Source organism: Tiliqua scincoides, chromosome 2 (assembly GCF_035046505.1).
Source record: "Tiliqua scincoides isolate rTilSci1 chromosome 2, rTilSci1.hap2, whole genome shotgun sequence".
In the NCBI taxonomy this organism is placed as follows: Eukaryota; Metazoa; Chordata; class Lepidosauria; order Squamata; family Scincidae; genus Tiliqua; species Tiliqua scincoides.
Window position 1 is genome coordinate 162826708 of NC_089822.1, and position 27431 is coordinate 162854138.

Genomic DNA, 27431 nt, shown 5'->3' on the forward strand with positions numbered 1-27431 from the left:
TGAGCCAAACACATACCAAAAAGGGGGGGGGGAGCCTGATGCTTCCATTACCACATTGAAACATCTTCCTGATGCATATGGTTATTGGGTAGCTTCTTTTAAAAAAAAGTATTTAATTTAAATGAGGGACAATTGACAGATATTCAGTAAACTTTAGAGAAGTGCAGGGGCTATATAATAAAAATGGATTCAAGAGTACTCCTACCCACCCGTGTACCAAAAAGCTCTGCTACCTTTTTTCTAAGGTGGTCAGAGCAGAGAAAGCAGTATTCAGTGGTAAGAAACAAACCTTCAGATTTCAGGATCCCTTTATTGGATCCTTTATCCAAGACTGGGCATACTTAGTAAATATACTCTTACACTACACAAGCAGAAATTGTGGTTCACTGGTATAGTCGTTCTATTTAGGGCCAATTCACAGAACCAAATGGATGGGATGATTACACAGGTGACAATGCAATAAAGCCTTTGTGTGACTGCTTCACCACCAGGATGACTCAAACCACATTTATCAGGATGCTAGATACTGCAACTGGGTTACAGCACACCCAGGTAAAAATAAGAGCAGTGCTTGTGAGGAAACAATTGCATAACCAGACCCATAAAATCTCAACCCATGTGCTGTACGAACTGGCCCTCTGATTCCATTAATGTTTACAACCCTCAGGCTTGTAGAGAAAAACTTTGTTTGTGCCCATATCCAGCTGAAAGAGGTGGGGGAAGTGTTGTACCCAATTAGTAGTGACCAAAGGAAATGGACTTGAGTCCTGGGCTCATATTTCTTGTTCTTTACTCTGGCCTTCCCCTTCACACCTCCCACTCCCTTTTCACCTTTGTCAGATGTTGACAAGGACCAGGCCTCACATCTAGAGAGACAGCAATTATGTGCAGCAAAGGACCAAACAAATAAGGGGGACGTATTAGCCAGCAGAATGACCCACTGGCTTCCCTCAGTGACAGGTTGCCCAGAATGAAGGATTGATGCAGGCTTTGTAACTTGAAGGGAAACACTCTCACATGATTATCTCTCCAGGATCATCTGATTCCCCAGACCCAGGGCCACTCCATTCAGATGTTCAGTTTGTGCATAGCACAAAGGCACCTTTTTTGGTGGGTGCACTGCTGGTAGATTTGACCCACCACGGGTTCCGAACCTGCAGCAGGATGACCCACAGAGGACCTCCTGGATACAACCAGAACCTTGTTCCGGTCATGTCCAGCAGGCTTTCTGACATCTGTTGAGGCTGCAGCAACTGTTAACCTGCACATGCCCAACCTCGTCTGATCTTAAAAGCTAAGCAGGGTCAGGCCTGGTTAGTACTTGGATGGGAGACCGCCTGAGAATACCAGGTAGCGTAGGCTTATACCAGGGGTGCTCAAACTTTCAACTTTAGGGATCCTGTACCTTTAAAACTGTGTAGGAGAGATAATTTCAGCAGGTGCAGCTTGTCATCTGTGGGATGACAAGGTGCACCTGCTGAAATTCTCTCTTCTATACACTTGTTAAAGGCCCAGCATCCCTAAACTTGAAAGTTTGAGCACCCCTGGCTTATACCATAGTCTTTCGAGACTGAAGGTTGCCAACCATTTTGAGGCGGCATACAACCTCTCCCGCTGATACCAATGTCCAACCTGTATTTATCATTTATCTGCTACTTACTTGTTCGCAACCTTCAGTCTCGAGAGACTATGGTATCGCGCTCTGAAAGGTGGTTCTGGAACATCGTCCAGTGTGGCTGAAAAGGCCAATTCGGGAGTGACAATCCCTTCCACAACGGGAGCAAGTGCAGTCTGTCCTTGGTCTGTCTCCCTGGCTATGGGCCTTCCTTCTTTGCCTCTTAGCCTCAGACTGTTGGCCAAGTGTCTCTTCAAACTGGGAAAGGCCATGCTGCACAGCCTGCCTCCAAGCGGGCTGCTCAGAGGCCAGGGTTTCCCACTTGTTGAGGTCCACTCCTAAGGCCTTCAGATCCCTCTTGCAGATGTCCTTGTATCGCAGCTGTGGTCTACCTGTAGGGTGCTTTCCTTGCACGAGTTCTCCATAGAGGAGATCCTTTGGGATCCGGCCATCATCCATTCTCACGACATGACCGAGCCAACGCAAGCGTCTCTGTTTCAGCAGTGCATACATGCTAGGGATTCCAGCACGTTCCAGGACTGTGTTGTTTGGAACTTTTTCTGCTACTATTATTAAAGATATTAAACATTTTCCTGTACTCTGGAGACTAAAGAAAGCAAAAGTTCTCCAAATTTCATTACAGGTTTGTAAGTCTTCAGAAGGACATGAAAATGTTTAGAATTCATGTCCTTCTGAAGACTTACAAATCTTCATGAGGACCATAAACCTTCACTGTTGTTCTTCTCTGACCACCATTCAAACCAACCACACATACTATGTGTGCAAAAGCACACCAGAAATGTTATTCTCTTTGAACTCTGAGGGCAACTGGGAAACGTGCAGTCTTTTCTCCTTCGAGGGAACTGGCAGGTCAGAACTGTGAAATTTAGGCCAAAATGCGTTCGCTTTCAACACCAGGAGGAAACCATCTGCTCGTGATCTTGCCTGCCATGCACAGGCATTCCAGAGCTGGTGAATTTTTTACACTTCCACACTGGCCACTTCCCAATTTCTCTGTTGGGCTGTAGAGAAACGAGAGAAAATCAGGGTACAGACATGAGGAAAGGGTATGTTTGGTACCCACCACATTTTCTCTTTCAAACTGGAGTGAAAGGGGAGGCTGCACTATAGAGCTAGCAAAGTGCACCTAGTAACTCTTACTGGATAATTCCGAATATTAAAACACGCCTTTAAAAAAATGCCAGGGCTGAAGGCACTGCAATGTCAGCATTGCACAGATGGGCATGTCAGAACCAGGGATATTCACACACATGAGCCTGGCTCCAAAAGTTTCGTTGTCAGCCTGCCAAATGCCTCCTAATCATTTGCAATTAGGACACCATGAACAGATGACTTCCATAAAGCACATGTGGAGAGAGACCTGAAAGCCCCCACACATCATCTTGGCTTAAGGGGAGAGCGCACGCATTCTGCTTGGTCCCAGGCCCGGCAGTGACAATCTAGCCATGTTTGGACTCCTATGTGAAAACAGCAGCACTGCAGGCATAAAAGAAAAAAATGGGTATCAGGAAAGAGCCTTCAAGATACAAGGGGCTTCCTTTGCTGTTGGGCTTAGGGGAGGAGGGGTGTGCTAAGGGATAAATGAGCCATCCAGTTCAGTCAGTAAACCTGCTCAGAGCTGCACTGGCAAAGCGGAGGCTGTGTCTAACTAGGGGCATTCAAGCCCATCAGACTCAATTATACACTTGCACCATGTATTTAGGTCAGAGTGTGAGATGTTTCCCAGCTTTGGCCCCTTGAGAAGCTTTCTAGCCAGCTGCTTGAATTTCCAGCTATTCTTTATTTTCAGAATCCATGAGCATGTGTGACACAGGGCTTGTTTTGGCAGCCAGGCCTGTCATGCTCCTTGCGCCTGAGGGTTCTCCTAACATACTCTGAATACCACATAAACTTCCATCCTACTGTGCTTCTTTTTGGTGCACATCAAGCTGTTATGTTGCTATGGGGGGGGGGGGAGAAGAGTCCTGTGCTTTGGTAAGACCCTGAGATAAATTTGTGCACAAGACATAGCCTATGTCCAAACTAGGCAAAATATTCTCATAAGCCAACTGAAGGTGGGGGGGGGGGGAGGAAAGAAAGACTGCAGGTTTAGCAACCAAAGCAAACTTTCAGGTTTCTAGCTTGATATTAGAATTTTAAAGATATTGAAATAAAATAAAAATCCTAGAATCTTTATTTCAGTCCGTCACAGGAGGAACAATTTCAAGACACACCGCTGTATTCTTAAATATCAGACTGCAGTTTCTGAAGGGAGGCTTAGGCCGTCACACAGTCCAATGGTCAGACTTGTCAAGGCTCTGGAACTGCACAGGTTCTTCTCTACAAGTCTGAGGGTCTTCCCTGAAGCTGGCTATATACGAGGAAATACCAGCGTTCCTGTTTGCTTTCAGTGACACTCCACTGTCTTTCCACCACATGTTCCAGCCAAGCGGTCAAACCAATCCAGCATTAAAAAAAACCCCAAAGCAAGGTGAGTCAGTATTCAAGCAGTTGCTGAGGGCCTGTGCCACTTCCAGCCCTTGCGGTGCCCACCACTATTGGCAATGCAACTTGCTCAGCTGAGTCACCCCTCCAATGTTTCATCCAGCCCCCAACTTCAGCAAATGGCTCCCAGAGGCTTCTACATCTCAGGCGGCAGGGGGCTCTGGGGACTGAGCTCCCCTTTGCAGATGATGGGCCCTTGGGGAGAAGTGATACTGGGTGCAAAACAACTACAGGGTTTTGGAAGCTACACAAATGGCTGCCCCAATTCTACTGCAAAAGAATCGATATAATTCTGGGAAGTAAGCTGAGCCAGTCGGCTCTGTTCTGCCGCCAAGGAAGGGGACTGTATTCTAGCTTCAGTAGCCCAAGTCAGTTGCATCAACAATGGGTCTGGGGCAGAGGCATTGGACAGCATTCCCAGCAGCCAGACGGTATATATCTGCTTGAAGATGGAGCTGGAGAGGGACAGTAGAGATGCAGGAAATGTACTAGGTTTTACAACTGTACTGTGGCACTAATTGCTCTCAGTGTGCACACAAACTAGATCTGCTGAAAACCAAACTAGACACAGCACAAAGTAGATTAGTTTACCTCGATGGTGCACACAGCCCTGCTTTTTTCTGTCCTGAAGCAGACCACAGAATCTCTGGGCTCCTTCAGCACTCAGTTTCCCAGACCTGAAAAGTTACTCAATTAAAATCAGCCTCAAGTGGATCCTGCCTGCTTCTGCTCCTTCAGGCAAGAACTTGGTCGTGCAAACATACGTCCACCTTAGATTGCGGAAATGAACACATTTCATTGCTGAATTCAATCTAAATGAAAGGCCATCCCACTTTGCACAAGAGCACTGGGGGTTTCTATTAAATTAGCAGTTTACCTTGATGGGAGGAAGTGTCCAGTTACGCTGGCACTAGGCAGGCCTTGGCTGTAAATCTCAACTGTTCAGATTTGAGCAGAAGTCACTCTGCAATGCCAGAGAAGGAAAAGCCAGAAATATTCAGCAAGGCTGCAATTAATGTTCGAGGAGCCCTGGAAACTGTAGGAGAGAATTCTCTGTTTGAGGTATAGGAAAAAAGATCTGCTGTTTTAATGCCGCGGGCTCAACTCATGCTGCAGCCATGTTGATCTGGGCCTGCATCTGCATAGCTCCAGTCAGCCTCTTTAAATCCACAGCCTGTATGTACTCAATTTGCCTAATTCCCCATCCCAGCACAGCTCACACCTCTCATTTTCTCAGGGCTTTTCCACTGCAGCAATCAAAGACTGATGTCATGTCATCATCCCCCCCCACCATGGCCTGTGCAAGAGAGACCCCTTGACACTCTGACTCTGTTATTGTAAGGATTAGAAGGGATAATGGGCAGTTACTCAAGTACCCAAGAGAGCAAGGGAGGCATCTAATGACAGTGTGGCAAGGAGCGCACTGATGTTCTTCATAGTCCCAGATTACTCAGTCATCTTGCTCCCAAAGGTACTACTGTGGACGAACTCTCTCTCTCTCTCTCTCTCTCTCTCTCTCTCTCTCTCTCTGTGTGTGTGTGTGTGTGTGTGTGTAAGGGGAGGTCATTATGTCTGCAGCCTAAGTGAGCGGGTGGGGTCCCAGCTTTATGGCATAAGCCAAACACAAGGGGGAAGATCAACAAAGGAGGAGATGTGTTTAATAATAAGCAGCATTCAATTCTGCAAACAGCTACTATAAAAAGCAAGGGAACCTCCTGCTTCTTCAACCTCTGTGGAAGGGTTTTCAGGCACAGCAGGCAGGATTTAGTTTTAATACGAGGAAAAGGATATTTGGACAATAAGAATGGGTAGATGAATGGTTATTCAGGAAACAAAGGAATTGCCTTCACTGGAGGTTGTAAAAGAGAGTACTAGTGGTGTCTTCTTTTACTCTGCAACCCAATCCATTCTACAGGTGCATGGCAGTACGTTTATTTTATTTGTATCACACTGTAACTAGTTGTACCCTGCCTATCAAAGCAAAGGTGCCCACAGAGCTTAGCATCGTATAAAATACAAGAAAAATAGGAACCCATAAAATATATCTGCTGCGACATAAGATCTTTTCACTTACTAGACTTTAGATGCAGTTTTCTCTCAGATGATGGAAGCAAGCTGACCTTGTATCACTACTGGAACCGCTCGGGCTCACTAGTTAGTGGACATTCAGAGAAAGGGAGACACCTCATCTGTGAAGCCTCACCACAAAAGCCTCTCTGGATGTCCTCGTCAACCACACAACTTGGCATGAGATATGCATGGTACTGCCAATCTAGATAAAGGTGCATTTTGGATCTAAAAACTTTGATATTTTAATGGGATGTGCATATGAAGGGGGGGATCTGGAAAAGAACTGCACTGTTAACTATAGTTCTCCAGACAACCCTCAGTTTCAGTCTCACTTCCTCTTCAGGGCTAAACAGGACAAAAGGTTAGATCGTCACACTGGTGTGTCCAATATTCTCAGCTGTTGGAGCTGATGCAACACCAGTGATTTCCTTGACAGCATTGTTCCTGGTTTGGGCTGCGCAAACATTAAGCCCCCAGAACCACTTTGAGGAAACCGGTTCCTCAAACAGTTCTTCCAAGTGTCCTTCACAGAGAACTAGTTTCCCCCTCCCACCTTTAGTTTTTGGCTCTGCAGTACAGGTGAAACCTGTTTACCTGTGGATTTTATATCTGAAGATCTGACTTAACCCAGCCCCCCCCCCCCCGCGACTCATGTTGAGCCAGACTTGGCCCAACCTGAACCCTCTGAAGGCGACTGGAACACAGCTCTGGTCATCTACAGAGGGCTGTCTGAAGCCCACAGAGGCTGCATGGATCCACCCACAACCTCTGCAGGCTTCAAAAAGCCCTCTGGAGGCAACTGGAGCACAGCTCCAGCTGCTTTCGGATGGTTTAAAGGGGCCCAAACTGCAGATTTCCTTATCTGTGGTTTTGGTATCTGCAGGGGATCTGATAACAGATCCCTTGTGAATAGTGAAGTCCCCCACCTGTATGTGAATTCTGCCCTTATTCAATATAATGGAGTGACTTAGAGCCCAATCCTGAGCTCTTGCCGCTGGTCCTCCTCCAGTGCTGAGTGTTGCAAACATGCCACAAGGCATGTCTGCAACTCTCAGTGCCAGTCCAGCACAGGTTCTAGCTCAGCGCCAGCAGACCACCACTGCTTCGCCACTCTGCAGCCACCTGAACTGCCAGGTAGCGGAGAGGCAGGTGGGAGCGTGGGGGTGGCAGGGAGGAGGCATTCCAGGGTAGAGGTGGGGGAGGTCAAGGAGAGGGCAAGGAGGCAGGATTGGCAAAGCTTTGCTCCTTCGCATCCAGAGCTTCTGTGTTGGGCCATGGGCTCAACATGGAGGATTTTGATTCTTCAGCAGCCAAAGGGTTGCCGCAGAATTGAGTAACCCCATTGTGGGGCTACTTGCTTTACCTGGGGGAAGGGGACAAAAGCTCTCTTCCCCTGAGGAGCCGGCAGCAGCTGCACTGTTCCACGCAGGATGCCATGACAGCCATTTCAGCTCCGTGGCAGTCCTGGCGCAATAGGCAGCTCAGGATTGGGCTTCAGGCTCCTCAGTGTATGGGTCATTTTTCAGGACCTTGGATTGACTTGAAAAGGAAATCTATCTTTTTTTTCTGAACACTTTAAATCACTCCTAAATTAATATGAGATGAATTTGCCCATTTCCAACACCTACCCAATGACTTCAATATAAGGGCTATTATGCAAATTCTCTTACAGCAGTGTTTCTCAAACTTTTTAGTTGTTCTAAAGTATTCAACATTCCTGCCCCTTGCATTTCAGCACCAACTGGCTGTTCCAAAGAGCTGAATTCATGGAGTCTGCCATTGTGTGCAAGGGTCAGTGGGTTTAGTGCACTGGTGATAGAACAGGACAGTTCCAACCCTTCCTAAAACTACACACTGAGAATTAGCATTAGAACAAAGCATTAGGTCTTCCCAATAATGAGTTGAACGACAGGGTAACAGCTAGCTCCACAATCTAATGTGGGTTATCAGTGTGGATCCCCCTCTTTAGGGGATACAGTCCATCTGTATGTTGCTGATGTTGGGAATAAGGCTCCATCTGCCTCAGAATCTCATCACTTCCTCAAATGTTATGTTCATCCTTCCTGCAGATGCTGTATGCCCCCCAAGGGGGGGGGGGAGCCACAATATGAGAAGCACTGCCTTACAGTCACCTTGTAAACAGATTCTACCCCACCTCTAACCATGAGCTGTGCTGATTATAGACAAAAGGTCAGCACTGAAATTCTACTACTTCTGGGCTAGATCCAGGAAGTCTTTCTTGCATCCCATAGAACAATGTAAAACAGTAGGCAAGTAGATGGGGGGGGGGGGAATGATGCTACCTCTAATGGAAACTGCAGGGTCAATTTCATGGGATAAAGAATAGAATTACCTGAGCTGGGATATAGCCAGGATACTGGGATTAACACCTACACTCTTTCAAGAAAGCAGGCCAATGACCTTTTCATTACCTCCTCCAATAAGGTCTTTACTACTAAGTCTCTAGATATACACCTATAGTTTTTTGCCAATTTAAGGAGCAAAGGAGTATATCAGTTGTTAACTTCGGCCCATCAAATGTTCAAGAAGAAAATAGCAATTTATTCTACAAGGACAGAAGTCACAGATTAATGTATCTCCAAGTATCCAATTAACAGTCCAATCCTAGGGGCTCTTTCTGATGACAGAATTCATGTTCTGTTGGTACAAATGGTCAGCAGCTCCACATGCCCACCATCAACAGACCCAGCCCACTCCAGAGCAAGTAAAATGGCAGAGGGATTTGGTCATGGGCGGTTCAAGGTAGGGAGCGCAGGGGGGCTGGAGGGGGAATGGAGGGGGAGGATCTCAGTGGCAGTTGTGCAGGCTGGATTCCATCCCCCTTTCCAAGCCCAGATCCACTCCCTTCCTCTTCTCAGTTTACATCAACAAAACAGCTTGCATGGGTCCAAGAGACCCATTGCCGATCAGGTTTTCTACCAGGAGATAAGTAAAAGTTATTTCTACTCACCTCTCATGGCTATCTGATCACACACACACCCCATACACACACGCACATGAACTATAACATGCAGCACATAGTCAATTGGCATGGCTGCATGTTATTGATCGGATGGTGGTAGGATTGGGGTATGAGTCACATCACCTGTTTTCCTTAATGGCAAGAGTGCTTGCCTAGGGAAAAAAGTACATATCAATTATGCTAGTATATGCTCCTTACCCCTGTGTTTATGTCTGAGCATATCCACAGACAGGGAGCAAGGATGGGCCCAAACATACCTTGTTTGGTGGTGGTGAAGAATAAGGTAAGAATGTCGAAATTCTGCTATACCTCTGCTAGCAAATTTGCTATGCTCTAAAAAGTTGGTTTTCAAAGATGCTGTGTGAGCTTTTGCTTGCAGATTAAAGATGAAAAGTTGGTACCCTGAGGCATATCATCCAGGCAAAATAAATTATAATGGAAGCAAAAGCAAAGGCTCAGGGCCAGCCTGAAACATTCCCATGCCTGAAGCAAAAAGTAAATATGGCATTCCTCTTCTGTTCATTTTGGGGGAAAAATATCTATAGACAGAGATGCAAGAAAATGGCACATACAGGCCAACCCATCCACCCACCCTTTGGAGCCTTCTGCTGCCTGAAGGTACTGCTTCATGTTGCCCCATGAGCCTTGAGAAAGAGGGACTCCTGTTCTTCACTCTCCCTGAAAAACCAACAGGCTTGAACAGCACCTGAGGTACCCACAACCTGTGGGATTGATGCTGAAAAGGATACAAATATTGATTTATTCTACACTTCCCCTTGGTTAGCCCCTTATCTGGGCTTGGAGGAAGGAGCAGAATTTTAATTTCCAGAAGAAGCAGCCTAGATTTCATCCTTCTCCCACAGCACTACCTTCCAGTCTTGCCTGCTTTTTCCACTGGCATCAATGTTAGGGGGATGGGGGGCAGGAAATAGAAAGACCCATCACAGAGTTGCTATGATTCATCTGGGCTATGTATGCAAAACATATACAGAACTCTGCCACTTACTTTATTCAAACAGTTTTTAAAAGGTCCAGACAATACCCAAGATTTGCATTTTTTTGCTTTGGGCAGAAATACAGGTGACATAACTCCTCAGGGGTGCAAGAGTTTTACAGATCAGTTCCAGGCCGACAGAAGACTTACAAAATTACCTTGGATCAGATGGTTAAGGATCGTAGGGGTCACACAGCAAATTTCAAGCATGAGCTTAATAAGCAGTCTGCAGGTTTTTACATTTGGAAGTAGGAAGAATTGGAAACATATATTCTGCATAAGGCCCATTTCACTCCTCATAGCTGTCCAGAAGAGACTGCAATTACCAGTGTATTACTCCTGTACGTAATTTCAATAAACAAAGCACCTACCCCGACCCCAGTATTTCTCTGAAAAACAACACATTCACAGTTCGAGAGTGCCATTTTGATGTATTAAAAAGTTAATTTTATCCCAGAACAGCTTGTAAGCTTTTGTAGTGTTTACCAATTAGGTTTTTTTTAAAAACTCTTCCCCCTAATGTATACACTAGATGGCACTCAACATCACACAGCCAGATGACAAGCTACCAAAAGCTATCCCATGCAAGGCAAGCAGAGTAGAGGTGATTAAAGCAGCAACAGCTTCAGGTGCAGAGGGGAAATAATTTAATTTGAGCTGCGCACAATTTAGCACATCACAACCACCTCTTTGCACACACGAAGTCTCTTGTGGTTGCTCTCTCTTCATTCCATATTCTCCTGCATGTAGAGTGGCCGTCTCCATTCTCCACAAGTACTGACTGCCAGTTCAGAACAAGGCAGTGGTAGCAGCTCTACATTAGCAGATGTGAAATAAAAAGCATGAGCTGCTGCCCACATAATGATGTATTTTTACTATGCAGAGGGCAATATATGCCAAACCAGATTGCAGACTACAAAGCTGTGCAATCACTGGAATGACTTGCCCCTATAAAAGGGAGAGGTACAGATGAAAGATAATTTTGTACCTCTTACTAAACAGCAGAATATAGTTCTGTGTCCACATTCGAAATAAGGCAACAGGAGGCTAGGAATAAATTTGCCCATTCACTTGAAGTGATATCGACCTCTGGATAAGCCTAACATTTCCTAGTTTGTTGGTACTGGAAAAGAAAAATGATCCACAATATCACTATATAACACAACAAAACTGCTGGCTCCCATTACCATGTTATCATCACAGTACGTGCAAGTGTCTCAAAAGAAACTCAAAGGCTCAGAGACACTTTGTGGTTTGCTCAGGGAAACGGAACACCCAAGTCCTATACCCCATACTGACCTCACTGCACATTCTTCACCTTGCTCCCAGATGTCACAATCAAATGATTATTCTTGTCCTAAATGAATTAAGTTACTTCTAAAGATGTATTATCCGGCAACCTTGGATGCACTTCCCTCCTTCCCTCCCTCCCTTCCCCAATCAGACCTCATGGTGATACAGACACAGGATACAGCACGATTTAAAAGCTGCTGCCAGCAGACCAGCCAGCCTGTGAAAACCCCAACCCCTGGAAACATAGGTCAGAGTTCAAAAGCTCATCAAGGAGCCAACAGCTGCTTTTATAGGATTCGATGCCTGAAGCCAGTCAACAGGCACAAGGATCACCATCTGGATAAAGGAGGACATCTTAGAAACACTCTCTGAAACAACTACCATTCCCTTTGGGGGAGATAACCCAACCCTTCTGGTTGTGAAAAGACAGTGCTCCTAGATACTTCTCCCAAAACACTGAAAGTTTTGGATACAGCAAAATCGTCTGATACTAAATCAGGTATACGTGGATGTGAATCTATCAAGGGCAATGACGTAGCCAGGTGTGAAGGATAGACTCAGACGATAAGAACAGGCATAAAATTGTAGTGACACTCAAGGAGCTGTCATTGGTGAACCCAGATATTTAAAATGTTAATTAGACCCATATAAGTCATGGTAACGATTTCTACTTCAAGGGACACAAAGAAAATATGGTCTCAAACTACCAAGTCTTCACCTATTCATCCCTCACCACCCAACAACGCCCTCACCATGAAAGCTGTCACTCTTCAGCTCTCAACATTCAAGACAGGTCAAAGTGCTGGGTGTCATTGATAGATTCAACAGAAAACAAAAGGTTGATCTCAGTTTCTAAAGGTAAGACCTATCTATTCAGCAAATAATTGGAAAGAAAATCTCTGCTTTCTAGCGTGGGACTTTAAATTTTCCTTTCAAGGATTAAAAATTTAAATCAATATACCTCCAAAAAAAAAAATTACCTAACAAGATGAGTGATTAGAACTCATAAGTTAACAAAGAATAAGGAAAGTCAATTACAGTGAGCTGGTTTGGAAATAATACCAAACTATGGTTTGCTATTTTGTGACTAGTGCTCCCCTGTTCCCTTCATGTCCTCCCTTACTTCTAATTTCACAGCAAATCTGGCAGCGATTTATAATTGTGAAAAGTAAATGGTCTTTATATGCAACAGTTAAGCAGATCTTTTCACAGTTTGGCTTACGACCAACTTGGGAGCATTCATCTTTCCCTCATTTCGTGCATGGTGCCTGGAATGGACCCCAGGCTCATATGCTCCCTTACTCTGCCCCTTGCCATTTCTTCCTTTCCCCTCTCATGCTGTAGACCAATGCTTCCCAAACTCCTACAAAGGAGCTGGGAGCACTGGAAGTGTGTGAGCAGGAGGGGAAGGCAGCAACACGATTCCCAGGATTGTCCTGCTGTTGGGGGATGGGGTTTCAACATACCAGATGGAGTGCTAGCCTCCAGGAATGTGGGAAGCCCTGCAGATGCCCCTGAAGGGCTCCCCAAGCCTCTGTAATAGTAAAATAACTTGACTGAAAGACACTTCCTGTTCTCGATCAAAAACCAGAAGTGGCTTTCAATTGAGTTCTTGGCTTGAGAAGCCCTACAGGGGCATCTACAGGACTCCCCACAACCCCTGGGGGCTGGCACTCCATCTGGGGATCACGTTGCTGCCTTTCACCCCCTGCCCCTTAAGGGACCAGAGCTAGGTGCTTCCTAGGCTGGTATAGGTCACAACCCACCAGTTTGGGAACCACTGCTGTAAACAACTAAATGAGAGATAGAGACATAGGAAGCTGCCTTATATTGTCAGGCCATTGGTCCATCTTGGTCAGTATTGTTGACACTGATTGGCAGCAGTTCTCTTCAAAACAGGAAATTTTCTTTGCTTTATCTGAGGATGCCCCGGGAACTTCATCCTGGGACCTACTAAATGCAAAGTTTACATGTACACACGTACACCTCCCCCCCCCTTTTCAAGCAGAACACCATGTGCATGAGGTCTATCCCATTCCACTACAAATGTTGCAAAGTACACCTTCTTAACGCAATTTGTCAATCGCTGTGTCCACAAACACCTATGGCTTCTTCAAGAACTGCTGGGAGGGACACCATGCTGCCCCTCTGAACATGCAGCTTGTTCGGCCACCCCATGCACACAGAACCCTCCACAGCTGCCAGACTCTTCAGTCCGGGTGGTTCAGATTTCATCTCTGCCTTTCATATGAGAAAAAGCTTCAGGCACTGTGGATGGGAAGCCGTACAGGAAACGGTGCTCCACAGCTGCCTACAGCTGCTACAACAGGCTCCTCTCCAAACCTTTTCAAGGAACTGAAAACGTCTCCCTTTGCTTTGATTCCCACTATCCCCATTTGCTTGGGAGGGGGGAGGAAAAGAGATACAGTATTAATTAGAGGACAGAGTTACTTCCCAGATCTGAGGCATCAAGGAGTGCCAATACTTAACAACCTCCTTGAAAGGATCGTACACTGAATCATCTTTCATCTCCTTGCATCCCGCTGTCTAAGATAGTGACATTCTTTCCTCTAGCAAATCCGGTGGCAGCTTTACAAAGACAGGCGAGATTAAAACATACAAAATAGACGCTCTTGGGGTGACTGACAGGATAATGGAATTCCAGTGGGCAACCAAATCTGTGCCTGCCTAAACAAAGGATCAGAGAGCCAAACAGCAACTCTCAGAACACCCCTTCATCCGAATGCCCTTGGTAATGATTCCTTTCCCCGCCCCCTGCACTTTGTAACTGGCCTGGATTACTCCCATACACTTTTAACACAACCTACACAAGGCTTCCTTCCCCCGCGGGCTCTATAAAGTCATATTACACAAGAGGAGGAGGGTGGTGGAAGGAAGCTTCACCTGCTATTGAACTCTGCCTGCTCAATAGACTTGTTCAGTGATTCCTCGATTTTTAAATCAATGAAGCCATTGTGGCTGGCTTTCCCCTCCCATCTCCCCCCCCCACCACCATTCCCAGTTTCTCCCTTGTGAACCTCATAACTTAGAGATGTGAAACAGAAAATACTGCTGCAGGCACTCAAATTCTCCTCCATATTTAACTCGCATGGATCCATCCACGTAGGTGTCAGAGCTTCCAAATGAAAGCACCGAGATTGCTTTAAAATAAATGCTCCTGTGGGTGATCTGATTTTTTTTTTTTACAGAAGAAAAGCACTAGAAAGGAGGGGGGAGCTATGCTTCCCTTGAGTCAACATACAGCACTTTAGACAAGTTTCATTTCCTATGCTGATCCATAAGCAAGCAGTGGGACTTGAACTGGCTAGCAGTGAGCTTTGCTAAGAACACCCTCTCTGCTTCCCTAGATTCATCAAAATTAATGTGTTGATTTAAGAAAGAAAGAAAGAAAGAAAGAAAGAAAGAAAGAAAGAAAGAAAGAAAGAAAGGGGGGGCTTAATCACATTTATTCAGCTTCTGGCCACACTGTTACTAAGGTTTTAATTTCCCATTAGAATAGCAACTTGAAACTCTTCTTAGACCTGTTTTTGAAACAGGGTTCCTATCAGTTTCTTTTCCTAGCTGGTCCATTTGTATTTTTTCAAACTGCAGGGGTCAGTGTTGTCCTCTTGTGTTAGCTGGAATGGAAAATATCCCAAGAGAACAACTTCAGACTGATATCAAAGCCACTGTGTCCCCTTCTCACTCCACATTCCAAACACTGGGCCTCACTAATATATTCTAGCATAAACATCCATACAGTGCATTGGTTTAGCTTAATTGCTGGGAACTTCATTAGGCACGGTTTTCACATGGGTTACTGGCAGGGGTGGGGAAGCATGCGCCGTAATGTTAAACTCTGGAGGAGGAACAGCACAGATTCCATAACTAGCTTCCGATGTTACTTCAGTGTCGTCCCAATTAACGCTTACTTTTCAGACGAACTAGACTGTGAGCTGTTTTCTTCTGCAAGGCTTTAAACAGATGCTGAAGTGCTTTGTTGGCTCTGAAATGTTTGCAGAGTAGTCTTCAACACCTGTGCACTTCCCAATGGTAAATGTGCTAAAGATTTGCAATCAACAATCCAGTCTCCATGCACTTCCATGTAGGGCTAATCCAAAACTGTTTTCAAGCTGTTTTCAAGGGTGGGAAGCAAAAGAAAAGATTTCCAAAGATAAACCTAACTAAAATCAGGACGTTATGAGTCGGTGGCTCTCCCCACTCACTCAGCAGTGCCAAGGGCATGTGTATATCTCTTTAAGTGATTTTGCAACGCCCTTCCTCTTTTCAGCATCATATTTCTGAAGTCACTGGACCTTCGTGTGCAAAAGACTATTAATCGCTATGACACAAATAGTCCTATTAAAATGTCCCACTGTATTAACACAGATGGCCAAGCTGCAGGAAAAGAGTCAATTACTTCCCGCATTCCTTCCCATACATCCTTTTAGTCAAAACAGGAAGTGCAGATCATGCAGAGAATTCCTAGCAGACACCACACTTTCTCTTTTGTTTAAAAGAGGACACTTCCTCACCCCCTTACATTGGTCCTCCTCAAACAGTTCCTTAAAGATGTTCTGCATGAGGAAGAAATTAGGTGAATGAATTGGATTGCCACTGCACGGATGGTTTTTTTCAGGTGTGGACAGTGGCAATCTGTTTCCTTACCTATCACCAATGCTCCTGAACTTAAGGGACTGCAGGAGGGAAGGAAAAAGGTGAGCAGCAAGGAAGTAGATAATCTGCTTCCCATCAACAACTGGGAAGTGATGCAGCTTGGTCTGTGGAGAGCTGGAGGGAGACTGTGACAGAATCAGGGTATAGGACAACCCAAATCCGCCACTCCACTGCCACTGACATGAGCCACATCATTTGCTTCATGGCTGGGCCAGCCCTGTGTATTACTAATTCCAAGGGATCGAATAACTAAAACATGAGATTAATATAGGTCAGTCCTTTTCATCCACAGATTTGGTATCTGTGGATTTGACTACCCGCAGGTTCCAAACCCACAGCGTCAGACCAACCTGGATCCTACAAACACACCCATTCAGAGGGTGTAGTGAGGCTTCTGGGAGGTCTTAGAATGCCACTTCCAATTTTTCCCCCAAAACCCAAAGTTATGTTCTAAGACCTCCCGGAGGCCTCAGAAGACCTTCTTTTCCCCAAAAAACCAGAAGCGACATTCTAAGGCCTTTAGAAGACCTTCTGAGGCTGCACACCATATCCCCAGGTCTCAGAACATCCTCAGGACGTGACAGGAGATCTGGTGTGCACTAACCTGTGGATTTCATTGTCCTCTGGTTTCTGCATCTGCAGGGGTTCTGGGAACATCCCTGAGGATGCCAAGGCACAACTCATACTGCAGTCTCAGTCACTATTTAGGAAGGTACGGAGAACAATCTCACTACCTGCTTCGTGTTTCAGGGAGGCAGAATAACACCATAGAACCATCTATGGTGCCAGGCTGCTGGAGGCCCTGGGACAAGATCCTAATTGGGCCTCCCTGCGTGTCCCTGCCATCCCAATACCACATTGGGCACTGCCACTAGTACCGAACTTCAGGGGTCGGCTTGACCAGGTGGGTCTTCTGATGTAATAGGTCCTTGGCCAGGGTCTGACCACCTCCAAAGCAGATGCCAAATCCCATATGTGCCTGGCCAACTCACTGGCTACAAGTTAGGTCTGTGTATCAAATATAGATGCCCACTTGCTTAAGAAAGGTTGCGAATGAACAAATATTTGATTTGCTTTGAGGTAGAGTCACTGCAAGTTTGCTTTGCATTACCTATTACAAATGCTCTTGCAATATACCATTTTCCATGTCCCTGTGTGGTTTGTGTACAACATGGTTAAAGGTGGGTGTAGTGGTAAATTATATGATGGATGCAAAACTAAGCAGAATCCAAAATGGTTCCAAGATCAATTTCATCTCTATGAAATTAATGCTACTTGCAGTCCAGTGCTATCCCTATAGCATGCAGCTGTGCCAATGGAGCACATGTTGCATGCTATGATGGGGGCAGGTGACCAGAAGGCCAACTTTTCTATATAACCCCTCAATAGGCCTTCAGTTGTGTTTATGTCCAAGGAGGAGAAGGGGGCAGGGTAATTTGAAAAATAAGGGGTAGGATCCTGTATGTGCCATTGCTGCCAAGATCCACCCCTTCGAGCCCACTCCTCCCTCCTTACCCCAATCATCCTCTGAACTTCCATGGTCTGTCCCGAACCAGTGGAGCATCTGAGTGAGTCCAGCATTTGTGCAGTACTGCTTGCCGCCATAGCCCCTTGATAGGACTGGGCAGTAATTCAAGAAATCTAACTGGGTGGGAGCAGTAAGGGATGTGTGGTTGCTCCTGTCCCCAATCCAGTTCTGTAGTCTCCACCCTGGCAAGGTTTCTGGATGCAGCTTTCCCTCCCAAAAACATTTCCTTGATTGCAGTGGAACTTATGTCCAAATCTGCTTAGCATCACAGCTAAAGATAAACAGTTGTTCTGAATAGCAGCCAATTTTTTTGGCCACGCACCGTCCCCAAAAATCAGGTGCTTATTTTCAAAGTCAGAAAAAATGTCCTTCAGAATAAATGCAAAAACTTTGGAGGTTTTAATGTTTCTGATCCTCTTTCAAGGCATGCAAAATTGGATAAATGCAGTTAAGAAAATACAGTTCCAGGCAGTTTGGGGTGTCAGGAATAGAAAGTATTCTCAGTGGCAAAATAATCCATATACCATCAAATCTGTGGAATTGGGGGAGGGGAGGATCTTGGTATTTAAAATACAATGGTCTCCATTTCCCTTTCCCAAATACACTTCTATCACCACAGTCAGAAAATTGTCTAAACCAGCATTTCTCAACTAGTGATACAGATACCATCAGTGGTACTTGAAGCGGTGTCTGGTGTTAACACAAGGGACCACTGGGCACCTGCTACCCAGCAGTGAGACCAGCAACACGACACAACAGTGGTTGGAGGCTTAGCATGGGGGGCAGAGCTACAAAGTGTGCTTTTCACATGCTTGAAAAAGCCTTCCCATCCATCCTGAGCCTCTTACTGGTTTGTGTCGCATCACATTTGGCCTCCCACCCCAGAAGTAGCTGAAGATGACATCATTACCAGTTACTGCCAGTGGCGCTTCCAATAGATAGACCATGCAAAATGGTACAGTGAGGGACAAATGTTGAGAAATGCTAATCTCAACGGAATTTACTCTGACGTTGTTTTCACTATTACCCTTACAACCAACAGGCTCAGGTTGCAGTCCTCTGCACCCTTCCCTGAAAATAAGCTCCATTTAAGAGAGTGGGACTTATTTCAAAGTGAACATCGCTGGGACTGCACTGGCAATTAACGAAGCATCTAGAGTCAAGATTAAATCAGAATGAGGTGTGCAGCACATTTACTCAGAAGCAAGCCCCATCAAGATCCGTAGGTCGCTCCCTTGTCAGCGAGCCTAGGACTGCAATCTTATGCACCAATTCTGTTCCAACACCATCCAATGAAAGAGAGTTGTACTGATGAAAATTTGCAAATGCATTTCCTTGCTAGGTGTCCACCAATCCCAGCCACAGAGCCCTTTGTTTTACTCTTGCACATTTGATGGGAAACAAAGGCTGTTCTGCTGTACAAGGAAGACAAATTGCTTGCTGAGCCAACGAGCTATTTTCATATTAACTTGCCAGAGGACATAACTTTATTAACTTTAGATGACAGAAGCACGTGGGAGAACCATCTAAACAATGCAAATTGCAAATAAAACAATTGCCCTATGGCTTCGGTGTTTATTTGCACATCATTGAGGCATCCTCCATTTTTTTGTCCCTTTCCAAATAAATGAAAAATGTGTTCTATTAAAAAATATTTGATTGGACTTGATTAAAGCCGCCTTTGCAGGTACCTCCTATAACCAATGTTTATTAGATTCTTCAACATTCTAGCATTGTGAAAGTTGTTTATGTAAATTATGAAAGGGGGGAATCAGGACTACAGACGTTCCACAGCCCCCAGCCACATGCAGCAAGGAACATAAATGCACATAGACACATGAGTGACCCTCTGAGTCAAGCTGGTGCTGAATAGCTGGTGGAATCAGGCTTGATGTTCTTAATTATTAAAGAAGATTCAAGCTGGATTTCATACAGCAATAGTCAAAATAACCTGTTGAGGCAGAATTGCTGCAAAAAAACTGTTTTCCCTTTCCAAAGAAAAACGAAAAACTTATTCCTGTTTTTAAAATGAACATTTCAAAGCAGGAAATTTTATAATTGTTTCACAAACTCTACTCCATTGGGAATCCCATGGATGTGGTAGATCAACAAGTGTACGTGTATTCGCACAACACACAATGTAAAGGGGTGACATGGGTGGCATGCATGTATTCTAGGGCACAGAATGGACCCTGTGTGCCTAGACAGCACCAAATGCCCACCCGTTGTGAACATCAGGTCAAATGCAGCATTTTCACGGGACTGAAAGATTACAGTACAATATTTGGAAACAAAAATTAAATTATTAGACAGCTTGAAAAAGTTGAATATTCTCCCTGCAATTGATTCACCTATCTGCTATGGTTTCTCCCTCAGTTTTACTCTTCAGGTGACTGTGGCTGCAATCCTATACATATTTTCCAGGAAGTAAGCCTCACTGAACACAGTGGGGCTTACCTCGGAGTAGACATGCATAGGATTGCACTGTAAGTCTCTTCTGCCTCATTTAGGGGGCCTTGAGCTGCTTAAACTAGCAGTCCAAGGTCCTTTACGGCAGTGTGGAAGTTGTTGTCTTGCGCTGCTGAGCTGCTGCTGCAAACAGTGAGAGGCCCAGCACATACAGCAGTGGCTCCAGGAGGCTCCACAGGGCCTTTACATTTGCAGTAGGGGTGGGCTGGGGGCAGGGAGGGGGAGTAATGGGGCACGTTGAGGGAGGAACCAGGGGGTTGTGCCAAGGAAGGAGGGGTTGATTTGGTGGTAGTTGCACATGTTGGATATTACTCCCCATTTTTCTGCCACCAGTACTCCTCAGACTTGGGCCAGCAAAATAGCTGGCGTAAGTTCAAGGAGACCCATAGGCAATTGAGCAGCCCACCAGAAGGTAAGTAAAGGATACCTTCTGTAAACTGTCAGATTGCCCCCCACCACAGCATGCAGCATGCACTTCATTGGCGCAGCTGCATGCTATAATGCGGCCAAGGATAGGATTAGGCAGTTAATCACATAGTTCAGTGGTTCTCAAACTCTCTGGGAGAGTTTGAGAGCCACTGAGTACTTGCGTGGGCAGGGGGCAGGCAGCGGGGGCGGGTGGAAGGCAGCGGCGAGATCCCCAGGATCGCGCCACCCAGGGGTCTGCAGGGGCTTGGGTGCACTTACCCAAGCCTCCTGCAGCCTCCCCAGGCTGCGGGGAGCACGGCGTGACCTGCTGCAGGGCTCCCCGCAGCAGTGAAAGTAAATGCGGAGCGATCGTGCCCCACCTCCGCTGGTGGAGCGTGATTGCTCCGCATTTACTTTCACTGCTGCGGGGAGCCCTGCAGCAGGTCGCGGCGTGCTCCCCGCAGCCTGGGGAGGCTGCAGGAGGCTTGGGTAAGTGCACCCAAGCCTCTGCAGCCCCCCTGAGCGGCGCGATCCTGGGGATCACGCTGCTGCCTCCTCCCTGCCTCCAGGCTGCCCCCGCCCCTTAAGCGGGCAGAGGCTAGGGCTCACAGGCTGGGGCGTCGCAATGCCCCAGTTTGGGCAGGAGGTCTGGTCTAGAGGGTAGAGCCTCCGTCTGCCTGAAGATAACATCCACAAGGTCGCCAGTTCAAGGCCACCGGCACCGTGCGACCTTGGAGCAGCTGACAAGCTGAAGCCGAGCTATTCCATCTGCTCTGAGCATGGGAGGATGGAGGCCAGAATGTGAAGCCAGATCGGAATGAAACACCTGAATGTAGTTGTTCTTGAAAGAAAGAACCTTCTTTCAAATTGTAAAAATCCCTATTTAATAAGGGATTTAAATAAAGCCTGCCTATGTAAACCGCCTTGAATAAAGTCTTGAATAAAGACCAAGAAAGGCAGTATATAAATACCTGTTGTTATTATTATTATTATTATTATTATTATTATTATTAAAAGCCCTCACATAGATGATTCCTGTCAATCAGAAATCAAGATAATGAACAGGATGGCATCACGATCATCATAGTTAGATTCAGTTACTTTGGGTAAACAAAACAAGTTCTGAAAGTTCTGAAACAAGTTGTTTACTCTGAATGCGCAAACTATTTTGGCCGCCTTTCTAAATAATCCTCCCAAAAGTGCCAAAAGGGGGAGTGAATTCCAAGGCTGACAGAAAGGCTTATTGGTTTTAAATTAACATGCATGCAATTCACACATTTCCTGTTCAAAGAAAAGTGTTTGACTGCACTCACCGGTTATGCATATGCAGTCATACACATATGACTCATATAACATGTTACATATGAAACATGTGTTTGACTCATTTGACTCATATAACATGTTACATTACATTTTATAGCAGTTATCATATTTGTACCTTGGCCCAAGTTCAACAGACTATTCAGTACACCATATTGGCACATGCCAATTTCCCTGCTGCTGAATGAGTATGGGCAAGGGTCAAAGCCACTCCTAAGCTTTCACTTAAAAGAAATACAGAAAATAGCAAAGTACTTAACAGGAAGTCAAAGGATAGAGTTGGAGGAAATTAAAAATAGTTTCCTCTTTGGGGGGAAGTAGAGTAGCTTAAGCAGCGGACACCCCCCCCCTTTGGGTATCACCCCAGAGAACCTCCCTCACCCGGCTGACTGCTAATCAATAAAAAAGACAAAGAGGCAATGGCTTGTTAAAGTTGCAAAAAGAAGTTATTTGCTTACAGTTCCATTGAGGGTATATTTACAGACTCTGATTAGGATCAGAGGTTCAGCTAACACTTAATAGCAAAGCCCTAGAGCTGTCTCACCCTGCATGCCTTGTGCTCAAGATGACCTGGGCATCAGAGCCCTGGTGTACACCATCTTAACAGGTCGGTGGTCAGAGGAGAAGGGAAGGATAAAGGGTTAGGGCCACACCCCACAAGGATCACAGAGAGAACAGGTAGAAAGGTCAGAGTCACTGGGCCATAGCTTGACCCCTTCTGGACAGCATCCTGCCCCCTCTGGAAAGCAGAGGGAGTTGCATCAACTCCAACAGACAGACACTGGAATACACAACATAAGAACATAAAAACAGCCTCACTGGATCAGGCCATAGGCCCATCTAGTCCAGCTTCCTGTATCTCACAGCAGCCCACCAAATGCCCCAGGGAGCACACAAGATAACAAGAGACCTCATCCTGGTGCCTCCCTTGCATCTGGCCTTCTGACATAGCCCATTTCTAAAATCAGGAGGTTGCGCATACACATCATGGCTTGTACCCCGTAATGGATTTTTCCTCCAGAAACTTGTCCAATCCCCTTTTAAAGGTGTCCAGGCCAGATGCCGTCACCACATCCTGCGGCAAGGAGTTCCACAGACCAACCACACGCTGAGTAAAGAAATATTTTCTCTTGTCTGTTCTCACAACAAAACTAATAGTTTCATTTCTCCATTTGTTATTTGTTGATTTATTTATTTAAAAGATTTATATCCCACCTTTCCTAGGCTAAAGCAAATGCCCAAGGTGGCTTACAAATACCACATTATTAGTAAATTGATGGTTCATTTTAATACTTATCCATTATTTTTTATCATTTTGTTAGTGATTTGTTCATTTTGTTACTAACATGCTTTATTATCTGTGTAGTGTTATTACATTTTCTTGCTTGTATACAGGGTGCCACAGAGGTCCTCAACACAGCTGGCTCCAGGCAGCCACCATTTTACTTTCCCATAGTGCTCTACAGCAACACTGTGCCTGGGCCATGGGGGAAAATAAGACAGTGGCTACCATAAAAACATCACAGCCCCCATGTTTCACCCCACAATGACGCTAACTGTGCTGTATCCAGGACACTGTAGGAAAATAGAATGGCAGCTACCAGGAGGGTCACTGCTGTCCACCAGAAATGGTAAGCAACCATCCTTACCATGTCTGGTTTACCAAATGAATACTGAATAGATTTTTAGACACCCTTTTTAAACAAATTAAGAACAAATGCACTTCTGTAATAGAAAGAGAGCTGCATTAATGCTAGAGTGGAACATGCAAAACATACAACATGCAAAGTGTTTCTAAAGAACTCCATTAAAAGTTCATAACATGACATCAGCAGGACTGAGTGGGAACGCTGTTTTGCTTATCATAAGTGATGCTGTAAGAGCATTTCTCAATGGTGCTAGTGACATTTATGGAACTATACACTCCACAGCAATACAGTACTCACAGTTACAAAGGACACATTATCTTGGGATAGTGTTTTTGGCGGGGAGGGGTTAAGGACTAACTACTGTAGTTTGAGTGCTGAAAAAATGAAACATCTGTGCATCTGGCTCTCCTTTGCAACAACAAAAAAGAGGAAACACATTTATTGATAAAAGCCTACAGTATCACTCTAGATCAAGTTTGTCACACTTAAATTCCATTGATGCCAATGGGCTGATCGTCCAGCCTTCCAGCCTGATCAAGACCAGCCTTCAAAAGTCTCTTTGGATAGAGTCAAACATTCTCTTCTCAAAGGCTCAAGTTCTATCCTTTATGAGTGCATAAATGTGAGCATGCTAGACTCAATGAGTGACACAGCAGTAAAAATTACAGCCCACACTCTGGCGATGCCTCTTCCTTTTACGAAGAGTTGGTGCAAGTCTACTCAGAAATAAATCCCATTATGGTCAATGGGTCTTACTCCCAAGTTAGGATTGCAACCTATTACTCCTTGCTATTTGTTTTAATTTAACAGCTAGAAGTAATAGGAAGGGAGGAAGTGGTTACCACCAGTGGAAACTTTCAAACCTTTTCCTGGGCTGAATGGCAGTAGTTATTAGTAAAGACATTTTTAAAAAGTGTTATTTACTTTACTCAGAAGTAAGCCCGTTGTGTTCAGTAAGACTTGGGCTATAATCCTATCTTACTGGAAACAAACACGTCTAGTTATTAGATTCTGTACACAAGTGATAAACTGGCCCACCTCTCAAATATAAGTATGAAATCTACATTGGTTAGACCATTAAGCATGGGGACCTTGCCTGAACTGCCTCTTCCTTTTTCCATCCCAAATGAGACCTTGATTAATTGAGCTCAGCTGATCACACTCACACCTCCTCTTTGACCCTGAAGATAAGGGGGAAAGCGGTTCAGTGCAGATACCAAGGTAGGGAACTTTCAAGGCTGAAGCTGAAAAGGTCAGATATACAGAATAGGGTTTATGGCTTAGGGAGAAAAAAAAAAAGTGGGTTCATGGAAGGGTGTGAGCTTTAATTAAGGATTTATTTACAGGGAGATGGCAAGGCTGAAAGGCAATTTGATTTATTTGCAACATTTATGGGGCAGCTTTGGGGCCTAGAAAACACATTGGGTTGGAACAGGCTGGGGGTCCTTTGAGGCACCAGTCCAAAATACACTTGACTCAGATATTCTGTTGAAATTAATGAGATTTAATTTATTCCTTGTATGTGCACTTAGGTTCAAGGTGTAAAGAAAGTTCATAGAGGAAGTTGTGGCAATGGCAACATGTGGAGGGGGTGGTGCTGGGGGAGTGTAGGAGTGTATTGGAGCTGGTTATGAGCAGGAGGCTCTCTGTATAGCATGTCTAATGGCACACTCCTAGGCATGACTACTCAAAAGTAGGTTCCACAGTGTTCAATGGGGCTTATTCCTAGGAGTGAAACCTTAACCTCAATAGTGGCATGTGCATAAAGCTGTGTAGGGAGCAAATTGTAATATGTACAGTTGTGGATTCAGGGTGATTCAGTTAGGAACTGAGCTCATGGGAGAGGTGTGAGGCTAGAAGGGGGGGGTTTCAGTTAAGGCTGGAAAGAGAATGTCTGTTTAAACTGGCATGTGCCTAAATCAATTAAAGAAGCTCAAAGCTAGCACTTGGCTTTTTTCTCTTTCATGTCTCACTGTGGTTTGTTGCCTGCCCTTGTGCAGAGGATTTGGGGCTATATTTGTAGGGAAAAAAATTGTGTGTGTTTTGGTTTTTCTTTCCTTCTGTTTTCTAATAATGGAGTGGGCTTGACAGAAAGACGGTGACAGCTTAGCATGTTAAGAGAGTGCAGAGGCTGGTGGTAGCTTTGACAGGTGGTTTAGAACTGGAAGGCTGGTTGAGGATGACTCAAGGCTGCAAGGTTGATGCATTCCCACATGCTAGGTAGCTGGTTAAGATGGAGATGGTGGAGTGGAGTTACTCACGCTTGGTCTCTGCCAAGGACCCTGGACAAGAAAAAGTGCTATAGGGAGCCTGGTACAAGTTTGGATTCTGCAAAAGAGATTTGGGACTCTGGGGTCAGTTTGGAATGAAAGGCTTTCATTCAAGCTACCATGAAAGGATCACATCTTGGGACAAAGACTGATGAAGAATTATGGCTGACAGATGGGGTTGTGGGAAGGAGAGTCCACAGTATTTGAAGCCCTTGAAAAGGAGCAAGAGTGGGCTCCTTAGGCATGCTGTGGACTTGAGATTAGAGTGGGCAGTGCTCACGTTGTCCAAAAACTAACTTAAACCAAGACCCAGGTGCTTCCACTCACCCCTCCCCTCGTATCAGGGCTGAGCCATGGACAAATGTAAACAAAGGAAAGAGTGCTCCTGAGCATGTGTGAAGTGATCACAGCTTGTTCCTGCACATTTGGGATTAAAGAACAGATGCTCCAAGACCAAATTCATAATGCAATCCCTCAACATCCCTGAAACTGAGAGTGAAATAGGCAAGACCTTCGTAGCTCTATAGGGTAGAGTAGAGCCCCCTGAATTCACCCCAGAGCCCCCAAACAGGGGCAGCTAAGGGCCAAGAGCGCAATCCTATGCCTGTCTACTCAGAAGTAAGTCCAGTTGCAGTCAGTGGAGCTTACTCTCAGGAAAGTATGGCTAGGATTGCAGCCCAAGGCAATTAACATCTGAGCTGGGAAGGGAGAAGAAGCACACACACACACACCCCCGCGCCTGGCACACTGGTGGAGCCAATGGAGTGTTCAGCCAGGCCGCGCATACCTGTACCAGGCCAGTCCCCGGCCATAGTTGCGGTCGAAGAAGTGGGGCTCGGCGCCCGCCGCCCGCACGTCTGGATGCACCCGCAGGAACTCGAGCAGCGCCCGGGTGCCGCCCTTCTTCACGCCGATGATCACCGCCTGGGGCAGCCGCTTGGTGCCCTCGCCGCCGGCCTGGGCTTGCAGCCAGGGGTCCCGGGACGTGCCTGCCACCTCCTCGCCCTGGGCGATGGGGGCCGGCTCCCTGGTGAGGACGCGCGCCGCCCCGGCCAGGCAGTAGCTGGCGTAGAGAGACATGAGCAGGGAGCCCAGAACCAGCAGCAGCTTGCGCAGCGCGCGGCGGGGCAGGGGCTCCGGGCCGGGCGGTGTGGCGGGGGGCGCCGCTCCCCGGGTCATGCTAGGCGGCCCCCCGCGTCGGGGCCATCGCCCCCCTCCGCTCAGCCGCTTAGCACCGGCGGGGACCCAGCAGCCCCATGGACGGGCGTTCTGGGTGGGCCACTGGAGGAGCTGCTGCCCGCTGGCCTCTCCGGGGTGCTTCACGGGCGCTTCATCCCAGCCAGAAAGGGAGGGGGCCGGTCAGATCTGCGCTCCCGGGACGGAGAAAGGCTCTGCAGGGGGCGGGATTCCTGGGGGGTTTGGGGGCACCGAGGCAGGCGGGGCAGAGCCGACAAGGACCAGCGCATCTAAGCAGCAGGGCACAGACTTCATCCGCCCCGCAGGCAGCAGTGCGTGTCCTCCTAGCCCGAGGCTGCATCCAGGGGGAGATCCATCCTGCGAAGTCAGGCGCGAGCCAGAAGCACCCTCAGCGAGAGGGGAGATGCGCGTCAACGTGGGCGAGGACCTGCTGCTGCCTGGGCAGGTCTCACC

General features: G+C 46.2%; 1 protein-coding gene across 1 annotated transcript in view; it reads right to left on the reverse strand.

The window, feature by feature from the left end:
• The window catches only part of LOC136638852 (heparan sulfate glucosamine 3-O-sulfotransferase 3A1-like), a 97531-nt gene extending 70571 nt beyond the window's left edge, over nt 1-26960 (reverse strand). The window contains exon 1 of the mRNA XM_066612883.1: nt 26569-26960. Coding sequence (XP_066468980.1) covers nt 26569-26960 — 392 coding nt within the window. The remainder of the gene's footprint in view (nt 1-26568) is intronic.
• Nucleotides 26961-27431: the final 471 nt, after the last annotated feature.